Source organism: Ambystoma mexicanum, chromosome 3q (assembly GCF_040938575.1).
Source record: "Ambystoma mexicanum isolate Mex_15411 chromosome 3q, UKY_AmexF1_1, whole genome shotgun sequence".
Lineage (NCBI taxonomy): Eukaryota > Metazoa > Chordata > Amphibia > Caudata > Ambystomatidae > Ambystoma > Ambystoma mexicanum.
In genome coordinates, this window is record NC_090926.1 from 580,725,793 (window position 1) to 580,746,528 (window position 20,736).

The 20,736-nt window shown below is 48.9% G+C and overlaps 1 protein-coding gene and 1 long non-coding RNA gene across 6 annotated transcripts in view; one reads left to right on the forward strand and one right to left on the reverse strand.

Annotated features, from left to right (window-relative positions):
* The window catches only part of LOC138582762 (uncharacterized), a 448,281-nt gene that overhangs the window by 275,775 nt on the left and 151,770 nt on the right, over nucleotides 1-20,736 (forward strand). The window contains exon 4 of the long non-coding RNA XR_011305074.1: nucleotides 7,876-7,938. This is a non-coding gene — a long non-coding RNA (uncharacterized lncRNA). The remainder of the gene's footprint in view (nucleotides 1-7,875; nucleotides 7,939-20,736) is intronic.
* TXN2 (thioredoxin 2) overlaps nucleotides 1-20,736 on the reverse strand; it is a 238,807-nt gene that overhangs the window by 163,813 nt on the left and 54,258 nt on the right. For 3 of the 5 annotated variants that reach the window (XM_069654376.1, XM_069654380.1, XM_069654379.1), the window contains exon 2: nucleotides 11,526-11,814. In XM_069654376.1, the coding sequence (XP_069510477.1) occupies nucleotides 11,526-11,812 (287 nt within the window). In that variant the 5' untranslated portion in view covers nucleotides 11,813-11,814. Of the gene's footprint in view, nucleotides 1-11,525; nucleotides 11,818-20,736 lie in introns of all 5 variants that reach the window. The other 2 variants (XM_069654378.1, XM_069654377.1) reach the window with 1 other exon arrangement.

Genomic DNA, 20,736 nt, shown 5'->3' on the forward strand with positions numbered 1-20,736 from the left:
GGAAAAGCCCACAGGGTGTAGAGAAAGCGGTTTATCCATCTGCTCGATTAACAGGGACTTGCCAGTACCCCTTCATCAAATCAATCGTGGAGAGGTAAACGGCTGACCCCAATCGATCAATAAGATCATCAATTCTGGGCATGGGGTAGCTATCAACTTGGGAGACTGCATTTACCTTCCTGACATCAATGCAGAACCTCCAAGATTGATCTGGCTTGGCGACTAACGTGATCAGAGATGACCAGGGGCTTTGAGAGGGCTCGATAATATCAACCCTAATCATATTTTCTAATTCCACTTCAAGTATGCCTTTTCTAGTCTCAAGTATCTGATATGGCTTCAGATGTACCACTTTTCTAGGGGGAATGAAGGGGTACATACAAATATAATTCTATATCCCTTTTACTCTCCCAGGTTCCGCTCTGAAAACTGTTCTAAGAGGTCAATTGAGTCCTCCTTTTGATTCTGAGCCAAGTCAGAGGGAATCCGAGTATTTGTACTGGTGCCATGTGCTCTTTTAGTCGCTGTGCAGTTTGAGAGAGTGGTAAAGGAGCTTTTTCTCGCTCCTCGCAGGTTTCACGCAACATGTCTACGACATCTCGCAAAACTCTCCCACATAAAAGTTTAAATGGGTAACATCCAGTTGAGGATTGTTGTGTTTTCCTAATAGCGAAAAGGAACCATGGTGTCATAACATCCCAATTCTTTCCATCAATTTAAACTAGTTTCTTTACGACATGCTTGTTGAATCGTTAAAGTAATCCATCAGTTTGAGGGTGATATATAGAAGTATGCAAAGTCGAAATTGAATAATTTCCTTTACCTCTGACATGAGTTTACTCAAAAGGTAGATCCTTGGTCTGTTAAGTTACGATATGATAGGCTATTTATAAGGCCCTTAATACCCAGGGGATCATACCTGTGTTGCTCCGTGTCGTCTTGCTCCCAAGGCGACCACGTTGCCGCCGAGCTATCCTCCCTTTGAAAACACAACTCTCGGAAAAAATGGACTTAACTGCTTGAGAATCTGTTGTGTTGTATTGTTATATACCTCTGCGTATATCCCAGAACAAAAGAACTGGTTCAGGAACTGTATCTGGGTTTTGGCTGTCATTAAATGTATGTCTGTCAGGTGGGAATGGGAGATCTACAGCACAATTTTCTTATGGCTTTTGGGCACCACAACATGTGACCTGGGGATACCATCAGGGCCATTATCCCCCCCGGCCCCTATACAACAGCCCGGTCTTCAAGACAAAGAAAATGGTCGACCCTTTTTCCTTCCCTCCTCTCGGGTAAGACCGGAAGAAAAGACTCGGCAAGCAAGGGATAATTACTTTGGGAAAAGGCTAAATCGGGGAGGACTTCAAGTTCTTCCTCCATCATAGGAGGTGGAGCTGCCTCTTCCTCAGGTGGAACGTGAGGCTCTACGTCTGCCTCCCCAAAACCCTTGGTTCCGCTTTTGGTTCTACTAGAGGTCTTAACTTCCTGGAGTTTAGGGAACAGAGCAGTTCCCAAAATCACTTGGGCTGTTCTCTCTCCCACCTTGATTGGAGAGGCCTATTTGCCGTTATTTTGCATTAGTATTAGCACGTCCAGGCCATACCGTCAGGTTAAACCCAACTTAAGAGGCATATCTTATGTAGGTTCCAGGAGGGGGAATGAGGACCAAGTCTGCAGGTATTAAAACCCAGTCCTGAATCCGTTCCCTTCTGCTACTGCATAAGTCACATCATAGTGTTCTGTGGCAATGGATGAATCGGAAGCTCGGTTACGGAGTTTCTCAAACCTAAGGGTTCCCCAGTTTATGTCAACCGGGCCCGATCCCACCTCTGACACCATATATGAGAGGTCAGAAATGAAAGCCGAATTCAAAGTGTTCATGTTTTTGAAGTGGGTTGGGAAAATGCCTCTCTGGCCCGATCCTAAAGAGGAACTTCCCTACCTAGAAACCAAAAACTAAGGATCTGTCTGCGTCAGGATGTCAGCAAGTGGAAAACCGTCCTGCTGTCCAAAACATCCTATCCGGACCCTCACACTATAAACAAAAAGTCTATCTTGATGCTGGCAAAATACAAAAGTACAAGAATAACTCCAACGAAAATGTTCTCCAAGGTAAAGACCCTTGGATCCAGTGGGTGGTCCCCCTTCCCCTGGATTCTTAAACAGAATGGCAGAAATGTCTCTTTAGCCAACAGTTCCTTTGTGTCTTCATTGGACTCTGTTCTTGTTCAAACTAGTTCTGTAAGTCTTTCTGTAAAATTTTGTGTAATTTTGCAGATGGGCTGGTAATCTTGACACTATTTCAACTGCTTGGTGTAATGGCCTGCCATGATTTATGCGTTTCACATTTCTTTGGTTATACCAGAATAGCATATACGGTGAGGTGCTTGGTATATTTGTTTACGGTAACATTTGCTCAAACTTCTCAGCACACCGGCATCTCATGCATCTGTATTTGATTGGGGTTTGCCTTTGTACTTTGCCTCATCTGCATTCAAACATTCTTATTGGGCGTTGAATTTGTACTTGAATGAATCCAAACAAACACTGCGTATTTTCTGCATCAGTAATTACGTACCATTCAAACAAATTGTTGACACGCTTGTCAGAATGCCCCGTGGTCCCCAGCTGCTCTGGGCAGACTCACTGGTTCCTTCCAGCATCTCAGATTCTGTTTGCACCTTTGCAGTGTGACTCCGTCACCCGCTTTCCACTTTGGAGTGGGCAGACGATCTTCCAATATCCTGCATGGCTCTGCGGTCACACGCCAGCCTTCCTTTTCGGGACAGGCTGGAGAACACCGTCTATTCCAGCGGCCGGGAGCGCCTTCCTGGCTCCCAGCATCACCACATCCCTTCTTGCTCGAACGCAGAGTTTTTCCTCCTGTCCCAGCGGCCTTCTCCGTTCCGCCAGACCTGTCTGTGTGCCTCACATTCGTGAGCCTCAGCGTGGGTGGCAGCGTCTTCTCCTGGACTGCTCGATCCAGAAGTGTGGCTGTCATCATTAAATATCCTGCACACTGAAGACTTGGAAAAACAGTCTGCATGCTGCACTTCGAGCTCCTATCACTTTGCATAAACTCCCTCATCATCATCCTCCTCTTCCTCGTCTCAGTACCTGAGTGGGTATGGGAGTTGGAGTCCATGGATGTCTTTGGACTTTGAACTCATGGTTTTTTTCAGACATTTCACATAAAGGCACATAAAACAAAAGGTGTTGCGGTCAAAAGTGGGAGCTTGGGAGGCCACCAGGGGGCGCAGGCAAGATGGCAGCCTGATCCTAACGCTCCCTGCACGGCCCCGGGAAATCTGCAGATTTATGCCGAGAGTAATCTCCTAATCCTCATGACACCACGAGAATCGGGTGTCCGAACCCTTGAGGAGTCCAACAGTCCTTCTCCTGCGATTTGAGGCCCCCTCAGCGCCGAGATATTTCATCGCAGTCTGCGGCACTTTCCCTCCGCCCACGCAGCGGGCACAGGAGATTCGTCGCGGAGCTCATCACTGGCCCGAGGGAGGAGGAGCCCAATGTCCCATTGTGACCGCCTGCACACCCGACCGCGATCCTTCTGGACAGTACACCTGGGGAGCCAGCCCCCCACCGGGGACCTCCACCTTGGTGCGGCCATCTCTGGTGACCTGTCTTGCCTTCCGCTCCAGGAGGCGGTGGGGAGAAGGGCCGCGCGGCCCTCAAGTCATCTGGGCCAGCGCTGCCCTTGCTCACTTCCCCGCACCTGCTGGGGGACGGGGGTACCGGCCTGGGCCAACCCGGGAGCACGCCCGGGTCCCCCTTGGGCCCTCCACAACGGGGCTCGCAAGATCCCAGGTGCCATCGCCCCGCCATTGACTCGGGCCGACGCAGGAGCACGCCCTGGCCCTCCCTGGAGCGGCACTATAGGGGGCACAGGAGGGAATCAAGCAGCATCGCCCGGAACACTAAAGCTCACCCAGGCAGACAGTATTGCTAAACCGGGCTGACGCGGGAGCGCGCCCGGGACGTTCCCCTCTCGATCCTCATATCCCAGACTGCCCTGGGGGTCCGCTCCAGAAGTGGGGAGGACATGGGACTCTCCTTTGCCCTTGAGACCACGCAGGAGACCTCAGACCGGCTCCCCAGCTCTCTGGAGTCATCGAGAACTGCCTCTGGCCACCCACGCATGCTGCTGCGACCAGGTGGGTCCCCACGAGCCCGCCTCCCAGGCTGACCCCTACCTGGTCCCCCACCCTCCAGGTCCCAACACAGAGGTGCCACCAGTCCTAGGAAAGGGGTCACGGACAACCCTCAGGGGACACTGCCCCTCCTCACTACACGGGGGACACACATAGGAGAACAAGCGGAGAACCCTCGACCCTGGAACCCAAAGACCCACTAGAAATCAAGAGTGGTGAATTAAAGGGGGCACCTGATCAGCCCCAGGACACTAATTTGAACCCTATGCACCGCCGGCGATCACACCTCGACAGCTTGAGAGGTGGGGAATAGGAGTGCTGGTGAGATAAGGCCAGAGGGTGACTGTGAATACCGACATTCTGGGGGGGGGGGGGGTCATTGTCCAGGGGCGCACCGGCTGCACGACGGTGGGTATGGCCCGCGGTGGTGGAGGAAGAACAACCCTTGGTGGTGGGTAGACACCACGAAAACACGTGAGGAAGCCACGGCCGCTCAGGGGGAACTGGGTCCCATGAGTTGGAAGGAGACTAGTGAAATATTAATTTACACCAGGGCACCTAGACATGGAAACCGAATCCCCCCCCCCACTCAGACTCCAGACATGCATGCTATCTAGGGCAGTATCCAAACGATTCTTGACGAAATAAGTGGGATGAGATCCGACATGGGGGCTAAAATGGCCGACCTCACCGCAAAGGTCTCTACTTTGGAAGACCGAATAGAAGGGGGTCGAAAACAAACAAACTTCCACCGATCTCCTTGAGCCACAGATGGAGGTTAGATTCAAGGAGATGCAACGCCGTGAAGAAGACCTCCGCCTGAGGGTCGACGATATGGATAATCGTGAGAGGAGAAATAACCTAAAGATCTTTGGCCTGGTTGAGCCGGAAGGGGAGACTGAGGAGGGCCTGGAGGGGAAGTGCAGGATATCATCAGGATTGTCCTTGGAAATGACTCGGGGGTGGGGGGCTCGGTTGGGGGGGGGGTGAGGGGACGGTCTTGATTGACAGAACCGACCGGGCGGGTGGAGGCAGAAGGCAGAATCCTGGTAGACCACTTAGCACTGGACAACAAACTTTTCTCCCCGGTAACACTCAACGAATGGCTGTGGGTCCCCAAAGCACGCATCCCAAGGAGTATCCTGAATCACCCAGTCCTGGGGGGGTACTATGGTCCATATGGAAAGAGGGAGGTTACTTTAGATGGCTCACGATATAGCCCTCGCCTCCTAGCTGTATTTGGGCTCCTCCACTTATGGATGGGATCGACAAACCTCTAGCTTTCCAACAATGGTATGAAACGGGCCAGTGCAGGGCGGGGCAGCTCTGGGTGGGCGAAGTATTCATATCCCTCAGAGATATTAAAGAGCTCCTGGGTCCGAGTAACCTCTCACCATTCCGATATTTGCAACTGAAAGGGGCCCGGACTGAAAATAGATGGGGAGACACTCTCAGGAGGGACCTAACAGACTTCGAGAAACTCTTGATTACACATAAGGGGACCAAAGGGGTAATATCTAGACTCTATAGCCTCTTGTTGTCCACCCCGAGGGATCCCCCCCCCCGCCCAGGTACAGTGGAGAAAGGACCTAGGTGCGTCCATCACGGACAGGAGGTGGATCAAAATGTGCAGACAAGCCAATCGCCCTACAGCAGCACCCCAATATCGCCACCAGGCCTTGAAACTGATCCACAGGTGGCATTACCCCCCACAGAGGTTAGCCAGGATGAGGAAGGGCTATGACCCACACGGTTGGAAATGCCACACTGAGCGGGGGGGACTATGTACACATGTGGTGGAAATGTCACGTGGCACAAACCTACTGAGTAAGGTCCTGTCTTGGATAAAAGAAGTGGACGGAATGGAAAGAACTCTATCCCCATGGTTGGTCTTGAAGTTGAGGGAGGCCCGAAAGTAACACATGACCACATGTTACAGGTCAGGTTGGTGCCCGCCAGGTGGTGTTGGGCCCAAAGGTGGAAGGCTGCACAACCTCCGGGGTAAAGGAAGTGGGTTGCTAAACTACGCGCCATATACAACATGGAATTCCTTACCCATCTAATTGATTAATTTAAAACCAATATCGAGGGCCCATGGCTCCCTTTCTTTGATAAATATGGAAGGGCGACCTGAGTACTAAAACATTTCAGAGCTACCATTTGACTTGGACTTTGGCCTTAGCGGACCCTATTCCAGGGATTGGGGGTGCTTGAAGAGGCGGAGGCCTCAATTCTGGTGCTCCGGGCCCGGCGTTCTGAGCGCTTACACGAGGACTATCCATTATTGGTGATATCATACTATACTGTGTTGGCCCCTGGCCGCAACTTATTTCAAGAACCATGACGGGGGAGACGGAGGGGGGAAGAGAGGGAAGGGGGAAAGGTTGTGAATGCATTTGATCTTATTTCTCTGGTTATATAATTTATTAATGTCATAACCCAAATATTTCAATAAAACTGAATTTTCTAAATAAATGTGGGGGCTTGACTAGAATGACAATAGGCCATTAACAACTCGGGTATTAGAGGGTCTTCCTCATGGGAAAGGGGGCAGGGTTCTGCGTTTCATCCATGGCATCTCCCCGGTAATGGTCTGATCCTCCCTCATATAACCTCCCCCCAGGGTCAGGATCGGCTAGCGCTGCTGGCACCGATCTACATGGGAGGAAGCCAACGCCAGTTAATCCACGACGATTCCATTGGATACAGGACTTCATTAATAACGAACCCCTACACCGCAACCCTTCCCAACAAGGCACAGAGTGGGAGAAGGTAACTGGGTCAGTGTGGAGATCCACTAATGTAGCAGAACCATGAGGGGGAGATCCAGATTACGAAGATAGCAAGAGGTGAAATTTGAAGTCGAAGGGTCAGTTATGTATTAAGACTTGTTGCAGAGGGATTGTGCATTCAAGAGCCGAGTGAAAGACTTAAAAGGAGGTTGGGGAGAGGAGCAGATGTTTTGCAGTAAGCGAGGGATATAGACTAGGTTGCAGATCCTTTGGGAATGGGAGTGTTGTGTTTTAGGGGTTCATAGGGGGTATGGGAGGGAAGTTAGACTAAGTTGAGGCTGAAGCTATAAGAGAAAGGAAAGAGAAGAGAGTACAAGGAGGAATGGGCAAAGTCAAGGTGCATGAATATAAAACTTATCTACCTGGGTCTTGCAGGGGAACCGTGGCAGTTCACTGATGAAGATTCCTACCACTCCCGCTACAATCACAAATGGCTCAGGAAGGTGCACTGATGCGATTAGGGTGGAAGAGATGGGTGAAATTTGCGATGAAAGCCCACTCCCCGATGGCACTCCTCCTGGACGAGTCCCGCAAAACAAATGGGGCCGTAAGTAATCTGACCCACGTTCTCCTCCGATATGTCACCCAATAACCAAAGGATAAGGGCTTTACCTTGGTGCAAGGTGTGGATGGGTATAGAGCGGCTTAACTCAGTTCCTTCACTTAGCTAACAACTCAGTCCAGCTGCAGTGTTAAAAGTCCCAACATTTCAGTTTTATGGTTGGTTTCTTCTTTATCAATAGTTTGTGATGGTTCTGCAGCCACCTCCACCCACCACCACCCCCCACCCCCAAACTGTCCTATAGGTTGCTTCTCTTCTGGCTTCCCCAATCAGTAGATGGTTACTTGGGGTTCACGATTTGTCTTTTCCTTTTGTAATCTAACATGTTTTTCTCTTGTCTGCTCTGCAGATACCCAGCTAATGTCACCTGGAGTGCAGGCAGGACTCAGGTTGTGGAGGTCTAAGAATGGTGGTAAGTAGCTTCTTTGCTTTTATTATGCCTCTAATTTCCATACTGATGTTCTGTACCTTTTAACTGAATATTGCGAAGATTGTGAGCTATTAACCGGAGGTATGTACTAGAGGTATGTAGGTATTTTTTCATAAGGATACAGGTGCTTTCTTTCTTAAAGAGACAAGTAGCACACACTGCATCTCTGCAGGAAATGCATGAGCTCCAGGTAGAATGAGAGAACCTAAATAGAAAATGGTTTTGGTATGAATTTATGTGGGAATACTCAAGGGATTGAAAGGCTACATGGTCAACATACATGGACTCGGATATGAAGATGCTTTATTTTTCCTCACACCTAGAATGTGGCAAGTATACGAATGGGCTGTTACTTAGGATTTCATTGTATAATTAATAAAGTCATGATTAGATCCAAACCAGCAATAACTACTATGGAGATCAATTAATGATAAGGCATCATCAGAAATTGTATAGTCAGCATATCATGGAGTCAGCAGTGCAAATGGATATCACAGGATTCACGCTTAACACAGATACATACCCACCATAATGAACCTGCACAAAAATTCTTGGCAATTTGAACGAAATAGGAGTGCAGCATATGTTGAGAATGTGACAAAATGCTTATACTTGATGCACAAGAGAAGCTACATTAAAATGGGCAATGGATGTCTTGTGACTGCCCCAAATCCAGTTTGCAATGAATCATGTGGAGGGGTTCGATTACTTTGACTTGGTGAGCAAAAACTTTTTTTGCCAGAAATGCCTTGTTCAGGATTATATGTGAAGGGGACAATATATTTAACTGTAAGGAAGTTTGGATAAATCATTTGGAAATTAATATTTTTTTTTCCCCTGTACTAGGTTGAAGGGTCCACCATGCATAGCGAGCAGTGCGCTCCATCCTTAGGCAGTCTGATCAACCTGGCATACCTCGTGCAGAAGGTATGCGCCTAGCAATTGGGCTGGATGGCCCATTTTGGGGTTTGACCTAGCTGGACTTGCACATGATCTTTCCCCTTTTGTAATAGCAAGACAGGCTGAAATACTACAGTCTATAACAGGGGTCTGCAACCTTTGTCCCTCCAGATGTTTTGGAATACAACTCTCATCAGCCCTTGCCAGCATATTCAATAGAAAGGGATCATGGGAGTTGGAGTCCAAAACATCTAGATAGCTACAGGTTTCACACCCATGGAGGCACAGCTTGTAGCTTCCAATTTATTGAAAACATTCCAGCCAACACTCCTTATTGTGGTGATAGTAACCAGATCGTCCTCATTGGGACTCCTGCTGCCCCTTTCACTCTGGCCAGCCCGCATGTCCCTGCGCCTTCACCCACTAGTGAGGCAAAAAATCTGGGGGGTCATCTTCAACTCCACTCTCTCCTGAAGTATTCTACATTTTCTCACTTTCCCACAGAGGCTGACCCACTCCAGAGCACTGGTCCTCTCTAGACTGCACTACTGCAACAGTCTCTTTCAGAATCTTCCTACTTCTACTCTCCAACCTCAACAACTAATCCAGAACAGGACTGCAAGACTCATCATTGGCCTCAAGCCTAGGGACTGCATCTCACCGGAGTTGAAATCCCTCCACTGACTCCCTGTGGCTGCAAGGATCCAGTTCAAGACCCTCTGCATAGTCCACAAGGCTTTCTGGGACTGGGTCCCCCACAATCTGCAACTCTCTCCCACTAAATACTCTCCTTCAAGAGCCCTACGCTCATCCTCTTCCAACTCTCTGCGTGTGAGCCGTTTTTCCAAACAGAGATTTGGGGGTAAATCTTTATTCTCTGCAGGTGCTTCCCCCTGGAATAACCTCCCTGCCTCCCTCTATCTTGAACCTGATCTCCTTAAGTTCCGGAAACTCCTCAAGCCCTTGCTCTTCTCTTCCTCTTTCCCTCTCCCTTTCCGGTGCTAATCTCCACTCCATTCTCGCCTACTTCCATCCTCCATCTCTTCCCCAATTGCTCCGTCTGCTGACTGGGCGCCTGGTGCACCTCCAGAGTCATACAGGCCCCAGGCTCCCCCGCCAGTCCTTGCACTTGCCTCCAGGCATCTGCTCACCACTACTGCACTTGTGGAATTCGTCCTGTGAGAAGGGTAACCTCTCTGCACTTAACCCGTGCAATGCTGGACTGGGCGCCCTTGCTCTCCCCCGCCACCCCCTCGCTTACACTTCCTGGCTGCGCACTTATATTACCTTGAATGCACTAGGCCTAGTTCGCCAGTATTAGCACAGTATTTATTGTTTGTGTGATCTCTCCTTCTCTCCCCCCCCCTGCACCCATCACCTCACTCTGTCATGCACTTTCACTACCTGAAACGTTGTTGGCCTAGTACGGTAGTTTATGGATTGTATGTTCTTAACCCTCGTCTTCCCCTTTTCTCGCCCTCTTGTCATGTACTGCACTAGCAGTAATGCCGTCAGGCCTAGTACTCTAGTCATTTCTGTTCGATCATTCAGAAATTTCAAGGCCTTAGAATGACTCTTTACTCCCCTGTTCCCTTCCCGCTTTGAAGCACTTCCCTTGTGTATAAGCGCTTTACAAATACACCTTTACAGTGGAACGTGTATGCCCAGACTTGGGTCCTGAGTTTCTAGTGCCTAAAGACCCATGCTATACCTCACCGATTATGCCCAATTAGAACAACACACATCTAGTTTTGCTTGTGTTCTGATGCAGAAGAAATGGGACCTAGCAGTTCTGGATGGATTGCTCCTTTTGGGAGAAGGGCAAAGCTTGATTTGAATATAGTCTTTCCCCTTCTGTAATGGCATGGTAGTGTAGGGTCACAATCAATGGTCTAGAAGGTTGCACAAAGCAATGGCAGCTGTTTTGGATCTATTCAAAGCTATTACTCTCCTTTAATGTGATAGCCACATGACAGTAAAAGCAGGGTCCTGTATTCTGGGATGGATTAGTCAAAAAGCAAACTGGGTGCTATATCCCTGGGACTAAGGAGAGAGGGTGGAAGGGAGATTGGAGAGAGGGTGGGACAAACAAATTCACACACAAGTGCTATACCGGGTGAAGTCAGACCCTGGTTACCAACATAACCGGTTTAATAAATAAAAAAAGACCCTTAAATCATATTTTTGCCAAGTGATCGGTCACTTAGTCACAGTACTTTAATGTCAATTCATGTGCCAATTTGTTTTAGCTAAGTAAATTAGAACATACATTTTGTAATATCAACACAGGTTTGCATAGAAACAAAAATCACAAAATAGAGTTCTGAAATTCTCTAAAATACCATTTTGCTGCAATTTCTGGACCGTACCAGTAGTAGGAAATGCTGCCAATAATACAAGATAATGGACACCTAGTGTCAATGATACATGGGACTCGGATCCCTGCAGCTTTCTCTTTTTTAGGAGGCAATGTGAACCCAACCCATTAATCCGCAACCTGTCCATGCTCTGGGCAGCAATCTATGGTCTTCTTCACTAGGAGGTGAATAAAAACAAGTGTGGCAGATCTGTGGTCATGCATAATCTTGCTACTACGGCATCACTATCTGTGGACTTTCCCAGCAGTCATATAGCTATTACGAAGTAGGAATTCTACACAGCCTACTTACTGAGCATGGAAGTCCACAATGACTGGCGTGGTACTCTTCTTAACCCGTTCATCAAAGTCATCATCATCCTGCACGTTAAAAGTAACTGGGCAGGCAGGAGAAGTAGAGAAAGTCCGAATGCGAGCTGGTGCTCGAAGGTCACCACAATCAAGAGAATAGTTGGAGATGAGGCGACACAAAGGTGTCCGAATTCCAAGACCAGGTGTAATGTAGGACAGCGGCAATGGTACTGACAATGTCTTAGACGAGGTAGATAGGCAGCGCTGCAGGAACACTCGAAGGGCCATTTCTACTGGAAGAAAGATACATTAAAAAAGATCAACCACAAAGAAACTGAAAATATACTAGGGCTCTGTATGTTAATGTGATTTAGGAGGGTAATTGTGACCCATAATTAATATCTGAAGGACAGGTTGAGTTTCAAAATAACACACAAAAAAAATAAAAAGTACAGAAGTGGGTTTGGCCTTTGCTCCAAGCCCAATCAAATTTGTTTGTGGAAGATTTTGAGAACTGGATTGACAATAGTAACCATTACTTTTCACATTTAAAAACATTGGTGTAGATTTCTTGAGGAGATTTGGCCAGGGAGGGAAGTCGCTCGAGGTATTCGTATACTGACTGAACAAATGGTTATGCTACTTTTAGCCGTATTAAAATGGGTTTCTTGGACCTCCTACTATTTGAAGAGAGTGACCATATTTTGGTGGATGCAGATAGGAAATCGACTGATCACAATATATTACAATATCACAGGCAACATCCTAAAAATCTATGTCTTAGTATACCATATAGGAAGAATTTGCATGACAAAAAAGATGACGATTTTAAACATGCAAAGATCATGAAACAGCAGTTTCTGGAAAGCGGATACCCACATTGATTAGTAAAGATTGTAATTAAGAAACTAAGCATGCCTCGTATACTGATCGAGAACATCTGATATAGAAGAAAGAGTCAACAGTCAAAAGGACAAGTTAATATATTTCCTAACTTACTCCTCAATTTGTAAATTCATTCACCAACACTGGCGCCTATTAGCTACACTAAATGTTACTCTCCGAAAACCAATTTAAGGTTATTGAAGAGGTTGTAATTTTAGAGTTCAACTAGTACATTCCCATAGAAACAAGCATTGGCAATGACAACAGTTTTTGATGTGTGTAGGCAAGGGAAGGGCATTGGCCAGGCACTGCCAACGGTAGCAGCTGCAAAGCGGTACGAGTACCTGGGCTAATATTTACACAGAAGCCAAAACGGTTTTCTTTAGCAATGCTCGTTTTCAACAGGAGTGAAAGACACAGTCCTTATAAATAGAGTGGCCGAAGACAGAAGGGTTTACATTTTTATCACACCAGGAGTGCGTTGCGTTTACAGCTCCAGTTATGTCATTAACTCTCGGGAGACTGCTTTGAGAAAATAAAAACACTGAGGCACTTGGAGCATAACGTTTGATGGGAGATAAAGCCAACTCAGAGATCCCAGGATGATGTGCTCTGCGCAGGAAGTGGTGGACATGGGCAGTCAATGGGTGGGTAAATAACCAAACACCGCCTACAAGCTCTGTGTCCCTCCTCGTGTGCCATTTCTCCATAGCTGTACTCTAATGCATTAGTTTTGGCTTATTAGTGACCCTTTAGCCAAAACCTAAAAAACGCAAAGTAATAAGAGCACCCTCATTGAGTTATTGTCACGATTGCGCCAATGGAGCACCAATTGGCACCCATTGCAGAATATTTAGGACTCATTCATCACCATAATCCTCTCCAGACAATACCTATTCATATTTTTGTCTTTAGTTTCTGTTAGCAAGACTTTGGATGTTCCTCATTTAATTTCACAAACTACATATCCCATAATGCACCATGTGGCAATACTCATTCCCTGGCTATACCTATGTAGCAGTCTTCTGCTTTCACTTTCCCCAGACCAGAGAGGGAGGAGGCAGATTACCTTCAGCTCTGTTGCTCCAGGTGCTGCTAAGGCTGCTTCAGCACAGGGCAGGTCCGTAGTTAAGCAGCTGCCTGCAAGAGCACAGGGCTCTTGCATCGAGTTCCCAGCCCTTTGAACCTTGGATTTCTGCCGTTTCCTGTTGCTTCCAGAGCCCGCTCCTGTTCCAGTGCCCTGTGCCTTGCAGCCCTGCTACTCTGCCTACACTCCCCTGCACCTCTGTGCTTTCTGCACTGCAGCCCTGCTTGCAGTCTACTGTTCTCAGTCTTCTGCCCCTTGATCTCTACAACCAATTATCTTGTTCCCTGCCTGCAGTGCCTTGTTCTATGCCCATAGTCCGCGTTACCTGGCTTTAGCTTCCAGTCCGAGTTTCCTGGTTACCAGTCTGTAGTTCAGGAATAAGAAAACTCTTGACTGGGATAGCAAGGACTGGTCTACAGTTCAATCCATTGTTTCTTGATCCCGGTCCTTAGTTTATAGTCTGCAGTTCCAGTCAACAGTACCCTTGCACTTAAGATTATCGTCTTCTTGCTTTTCCCCCTTCTTCCTGTTCTGTCCTGACCCTTGATCTCTTTGACTTCCTATTCTTTGCCTTGAAACACTTGTGTATAGGCGCGTTACAAATGCCTTATCATATCATCATATCATATTTCGGTTAGTGTTATTGTCCTCACGTGTGTCTATGTAATTCCTATGTTCATTGTTAGACTGCTCGGTATGAACCAAGACGAGACGCAGAGGAGAAGGGGGGATGGTTTGATGTGAATCCATGCCAGACCCATGCTGAAGAACAAGAGTTACAGTTAAGTAACAAACCTTCTCCAGCATGGGGTCTGGTATGTATTCACATGCTCATGAAGAACGATTACACAACAGTACATATACAAAACCACAGGAGGCAGCAAGGCTTAACAGAAGGAAAACACTCACCCCTGGAACCGAATCACCCCAAGCAAACAGGTTGCATAGCACTGCTTGGCCAACCTGGGACTGCTCTCTGGAATCCCCGTCGATGCAGTAGAACCTCGTGAAAGTGTGCGTGGATCTCCACGTAGCAGCCCTGCAGATGTCGAGCAGGGGCACACCAGAGAGAAACGCTGTTGTTGCTGCGATGGCTCCGATAGAGTGGGCTCTTGGCTGGCCCAGAAGAGGCCCGTTAGCCAGCCGATGACAGTGCATGAGGCAACCTGAGAGCCACCTGGAGATGCAAGCCTTCCACAAGGTCTTTCCCTGATTCACAGGTCCAAAATTTACAAACTGAGAAGTCTTCCGAAAACCCTTTGTGTGCGCCACGTTAAACTTAAAGGCACGAGCAACGTCCAGCAAACGCAACGCCCTCTCCGCTGGCGACGACAGATTCGGGAAGAGGACAGGCAACGCCAAATGCTCCGAGTTGGGACTCAGAAGGCACCTTCGGCATAAAGGTGGGGTGTGTACGCAGTACCACCCTTGTAGTGTAGAAGGATAAGTATGGCTGCTTGCAGGACAGGGCCTGGAACTCCCCGACCCACCTGGCCAAGGTGATCGCCACGAAGAACGCCATCTGCTATGAGAGGAACTTCAGGGGAACCCGATGCATTTGTTCAAAAGGTGCCCCCCCCCCATGAGTTCAGTCAATACCACATTGAGTTCCCAAGCTGGAGCCGGAGCATTCACCGGCGGAAAAGTCCTGAAGAGGCCCCTAATGAAATCCTTGACAAGTCTAAGACCACATGGAAGGCTTACCTAGTGTCCTGGTATAACGTGATATGGCGGCCAAGTGCAGCTCGATAGAGGCATGAGCCAATCCAGCCTAGGCCAAGATGGGTGGCACCTTTGACAGCCATAGCAGGTCCGGGTACCATATTTGTCCTGGCCATGCCAGGATAACAAGTATCATCCTGCAGTGACACAGAGTGGATTGATCACTCGTAGCAGGAGTGGGAACTGAGGGAAGGTGCAAAGGAAAGGTCCCTCCCACGGAAACGAGAAAGCATCCCCCACGCATTACGGCTGCAGGAACATGCTGGCGAACCCGATACTGGAGTTTGTCACCGTCGAAGAGGTCGAGCATGGGCTGACCCCATCCGCAGAATAGAAGATCCACTTGGTCCTGGCAAAGCTCCCACTCGTGGCAAGAACTTAGCTCCCTGCCGAACGAGTTTGCAATGGTGTTCTTGGCACCCGCCAGATGGAAAGGGGCAAGAAACATCTGAAGACGAACGGCCCAGCGCCACAGCTCCTGGTCCTCCTTGGAGAGAGCGGAGAGTGTGGCCCACCCTGCTTCAGAATGTAGAACATGGTGGTGGTGTTGTCCGTGTAGACCCTCACCACTTTGCCCTTCAGCAACGGCAGGAAGGACTTGAGTGCACAGAAGACAGCACGAAGCTCAAGGGCAGTGATGTGAAGCGATTTTTCCTCTGGCAGCCAGAGGCCTCTGGCATGTAACTGCCTGATAAGGGCTCCCCAACCTTCCAGGGAATTATCTCTAGTGACTGTCTCCTAGTACGGCGCGACGCACAACCCACCACTGCATCGCCCGACGAAACTCCTCATTGAGGGTGACCTTGACCATCCAGGATCCCAAGACCTGTAGCCACCTTCCATCCAAAAACTCCTGGAGAGGTCTCATCTGCAGTCTGAAAAGGCAGACTTGGTTGATGCAGGAGGACATCATGCCCAGCAGCGACTTGACGGCTCACATTGTAGCCCACCGCGCCGCTGATAGGCATTGTACCTTACCCAGGAAGGCTGCCACCCTCCCATCCGAGGGAAACGCCAGACACGTCATTGGGTTGAGTCGAGCACCCAGAAACAGAGCGTTCTGCAATGGCTGCAAGCAGGATTCGGATAATTTATGGAAATTCCCAGCTCCGTCAACAAACAGACGATCCTAGTCGTGCGTTTGCTCGCCAACGTGCAGGATCGGATGAGCCAATCGTCCCGATAAAGGGTAGACGTGGATGCCCTCGAGACGAAGGTGCGCCGCCACCGGAGGCAAGCACTTCGTAAAGACGTTTAGGTCCGACTTCAGGCCAAAAGGGAGAGTCTTGAACTGATAGTGTCATCCCTGAACCACGAACCACGAACCACAGGAATTTGTAGTGTGTCCGGTGGATGGGGATGTGGAAGTAGGCGTCCCCCAGATCCAGCAACGCCAGAAGGTGCCTTGTTCCAGCTGGTCGAGCATGTGCTGCAACGGGACCATCCTGGACTTCAGGTACATATTTAGGTGTCTTAGGTCCAGGATCAGCCTCCACGCTCCTGTCTTCTTTCAGACCAGAAAGTTTCTGGAGTACACTCCGGAGCCCCAGAGGCGCTGGGGAACGGGCTCTATCACCCCCTTTTATCATGGCGTGGGCCTAATGCAGCAGCTGCACCACGTGCTGTTCTTGTCGAGCCAGAGGGGGAATACAAGGATACCTGCATTGAAACTCCAAGGTGTGCCCCTGTCTAAGAAGATCCAGCAACCATCTGTCAGTGGGGATGGTCTTCCACGCGCTGACAAAACTCACCAGCCAGCCTCCCACTGGGGTGCACAAGTGGGGGACCAAGTCCATGGCAAGTTCAGGCCTGTTTCGGTGTTGTGGCCCTGCCCTTTGGGCATCGCCGAGTCATCCGCTACCATATGTCGGACTTTCCTCTCAAGGAAAGAAAGGACGACAACCAATGTTGCTGCAGGTTACCCAGTGAACGTGTCGTCTCAGTGTCCGTTTTGATCACTTGCAGAGACTCGTCAACTACCTTGCCAAAAATCTTCTCACCATCAAATGGGATGTCCAACACTTTGGACTGAACGTCCGGTCTGAAGTTGATGGCTTTGAGGCATCCCTGCCACAGAAGAGACACTCCATTGACCATTTGGCATAAACCTGTGTCTGCAAGGTCTCTGCCACCATAATAGTGTGGTCCGAGGCCACTTACACTTCCTGGCACAGAGCCAGAGTTTACACTTCTCATACAGAATAGGGCCCGGTTTATACCATAGCTCCCGGTCATAGCGGGACAAAATGGTGAGGGTGTTAGCGACTTTAATGGTGCCGACAGCAGTGTATATGATCCTTTTCTCCCCCATTGCATCCAGTTTATTCCAATCCTGGTCACCATGGACGAAGACGACGGGTTTGCCGATTGTTTTCTGGCCGCGGCTGAGACCACAGTCGGGTGAAGGCTGGGCCCTCAGGCACTTGGGGGCTGAGTTTGGGACCCTATATTTCTTTGAGTCTATCCCGCTTGGGCGGCGCGGTGCTCAAGGTCTTCATAAGGGCCAAGTCCTGCTCCCAGATATCGGCCAGCAAGAGGACGGACATAAGTCGTCCATCTGAATGTACGTCTTTGGTAAAGGAATCCTTCCGTTTTAGTCTCCTCAGTTACCAGATGAAACAACTCAGAGGCCTCGACATTATAGCGTGAAACGAGCCGACGTCATCCGGTGGCAAGGCCCTGTGGGGTTTCATCCGCACCCAACGGTTCCCAGTCTGCTGGTATGAAGTCATCTGCTTCGTCGTCGTCTGTAACTGCTGTAACCGTGCCCGTGGCCGGATCCCCAGTCGGAGTCAAATCCTGAGGCGGCAGGGGGGGCTGGGTGAATGGGGGAGATCGTTGGAGTCAGTTGTTGGTTAGCGCCATGGGCCCGGTAGGTCCTTTGACTTGCGCTTTTGCTGGGGTGGACTCCCAGGCTGCAGTCTTGGAAGGCTCCTAGACGGTGCAGGGCCCGGTGTAGGAGGCAGTCCCTGATAAATTTCGGAGGCCAGCGTGTGCAGCATTGTTAGTATGTCCAACGACATGTCCCTCATTTGAGGCATGAAGGGAACGAGTGGCAGAGGTTTAGGACTGATGCATCTTCTTTGTCGAGTCAGTGAACTAGACTCCCTCCGTGGGCACCCCCCACTGAGATGGGTCTATTATCCCCTTCGCGGTCCGAATAATCTTCTGGCAGATCACCCTCACCCTCATCAGAGCCGATATAAATCTGCACTGGCTTCTCCGGGGCAGCTTGTGGGCCTGTACCCTTCTTAGGGTCAGCAGGAGCCTTACCACTTCCCCTCTCCAGGGACTTCTGGGGCAGAGCGGACAGGGGAGCTGTCCCCATTCTAGGGGCCTTCGGAGGTACCGCAGCAGCCGCCTCACGCCTTGGTGGCAGTGCCACTTGAGGAGTATCTGTTGTGACGTGGACGCAACCTTCGTGGCCAGCCCCTCCTTCGAAGAATTGATGGCCGAAGAGGCCGTCGCCGGGGTGGTTGGAGCCTACGTCGACGTGTCCATGGGCGTCATTGACAAAGTTGTTCTGGCAGGCTGAGCTGCCGATGATGTCGCCAACAGGGGGCAGAGAAGGGCCACCTTTCGATCTTTCCTTCGATGTCTTATCCGCTGATGGCAAGCAGTGCTTTGATGGAGACAAGACTTTCTCTTAGAGGGAGTACCCCTCACCGGTAGGCTCTCCATAGAAATAGTTGGTGAATGCGACCTTCCCGCGTGGGATCAACATTGTGCAGCCTGGTCTCCTTCTGGACGCCCGGGAGCGGGACGTCCTTAAAGGACTTCAACCTCTTCTCTGAAGGAGTTTGTTCCTGGGACCGGCCGGTCCGGGGTGAAGCATGACCATGCCCTGAAGCAGAGTCAGAGGCCTTACCCGACTTCAACCAAGCCGACAGCCAGCTGTAGCAGTGTTTGTCTTTTTTGAAAAGCACCTGCAGACCTTGCTTCACTCCTCATCATGGTCCGGATGCAAGCAATACAGACATTTATGGTGCCAATCTTCAACATACACATTCCTCAGTCCACACTTCACGCAGAGTTTGAAAAGGCATCGCTTTTCTTCGGTCATGGTGAAAAGGCGTGAAGTAGGCCCAAGCCTGGGCCTTCTCGAAACTCTATGAAGGATCCACGATGTAGTAGATCTTTGCCAATGGCGGGTCCTCCGGTCTGAGGACGAAACAAAAATCGGTCAAAAACCACTTCAGATTTGTCAAAAAAACATGCGAAATATGAAAGAAATTGCTTAGAGAGCAACAAGAGTATTCCCAACACTGAAGCATGCAGTAAAAATCTGAAGATGGTCACTAGGGGTGGAGCTTAGGCAGAGGAGTGTCATTGGATTGGGGCAGTATGACCCAGAGGACAGTAATTGGTTTGAAGGAGAAATACAGTTTCAAAGCTAAAGTGAAACAGTTTTTTAGCAAGGATTACCAGCTCGACGACTAGCAATATTCATGAGCATGTGAATACATGACAGACCCCATGCTGGAGAAAGGAAGATGACAAAGTAGAAGGTGGGGTGGAGTAGTAGTGGAGAGGGGAAGAGTAACAATAGTGGAGGCAGATCGTAGAAAGACAGACATCAGACATCAGAGGAAGACTCTGGAAGAGACAGGCGAGAAGGTGGGTGTCAGTGTAATGAATCCATACCAAAAGTGAAACTATTTATTAAGGAAAATCACAATTATGAGAATATACATTGGGTTGTACTGTGAATCATCTTTCTGGATGAGAGTAACATGCATAATTAGTTGTAAAAAATAAAAAATAAAATGAAAACAAAGCAGATAAACTACATATTCTTAGATTTGGTACACCTAAAACAGTGCTCAATTAATGTATGGATTAAGCCTTCTTGATTAATGCAGACTTCCCGTCTGGCACTTGCACGACCTTGAATACACTAGGCCTAGCAAGATAGTTTGTCCTGTCCTCGCTCTTCTCCCCTCTCTAGCTTGGTTGTGCCCGAAACACTTGTGCATAGGCAGATTAGAGATGAACAATCATAAACCAATCTGATTGTCACAAAGCTTAGTCCGGTATGTCCTTTTCCCCTCCTTCTCTCCTGTCATGCACTTGCACCATCGGACTAGTCGCAAGGCATAAAGTAAGCGGTTCTGTAGATTTGCTAATTAAATTGACACCCGCGTAGCAGAAATAGCCATTTAAGTTAACCTGTTCAATGATAGCAGAGCTCACGCTGCAATCCACTCTTGCTCTCAGTTCTCTCCACCCACTTTCCTCTGTTCACTGCATGTTCAAAAGGGGCTCATGGAGAGCGAGTGAGTGCAGAAGTAATAAACTCCCTCACTCCGAAGTGCCAAAGGCCTGGGTGGGAGTGCTAGGCAAGAATTTTTTCTTCTTCAAATAATTGAAAACTAGAGGTCATCGGGGTTATACTTTTTTTTTTTTATTTGTATTTGGTTCATTTACAAAAATATAATACCTTTGCAGAACCTTTACAAAACATCATAAAAAAAAGGCAGACATAGATCAGCAATCTTTAAAAATTCTACTTAAAACG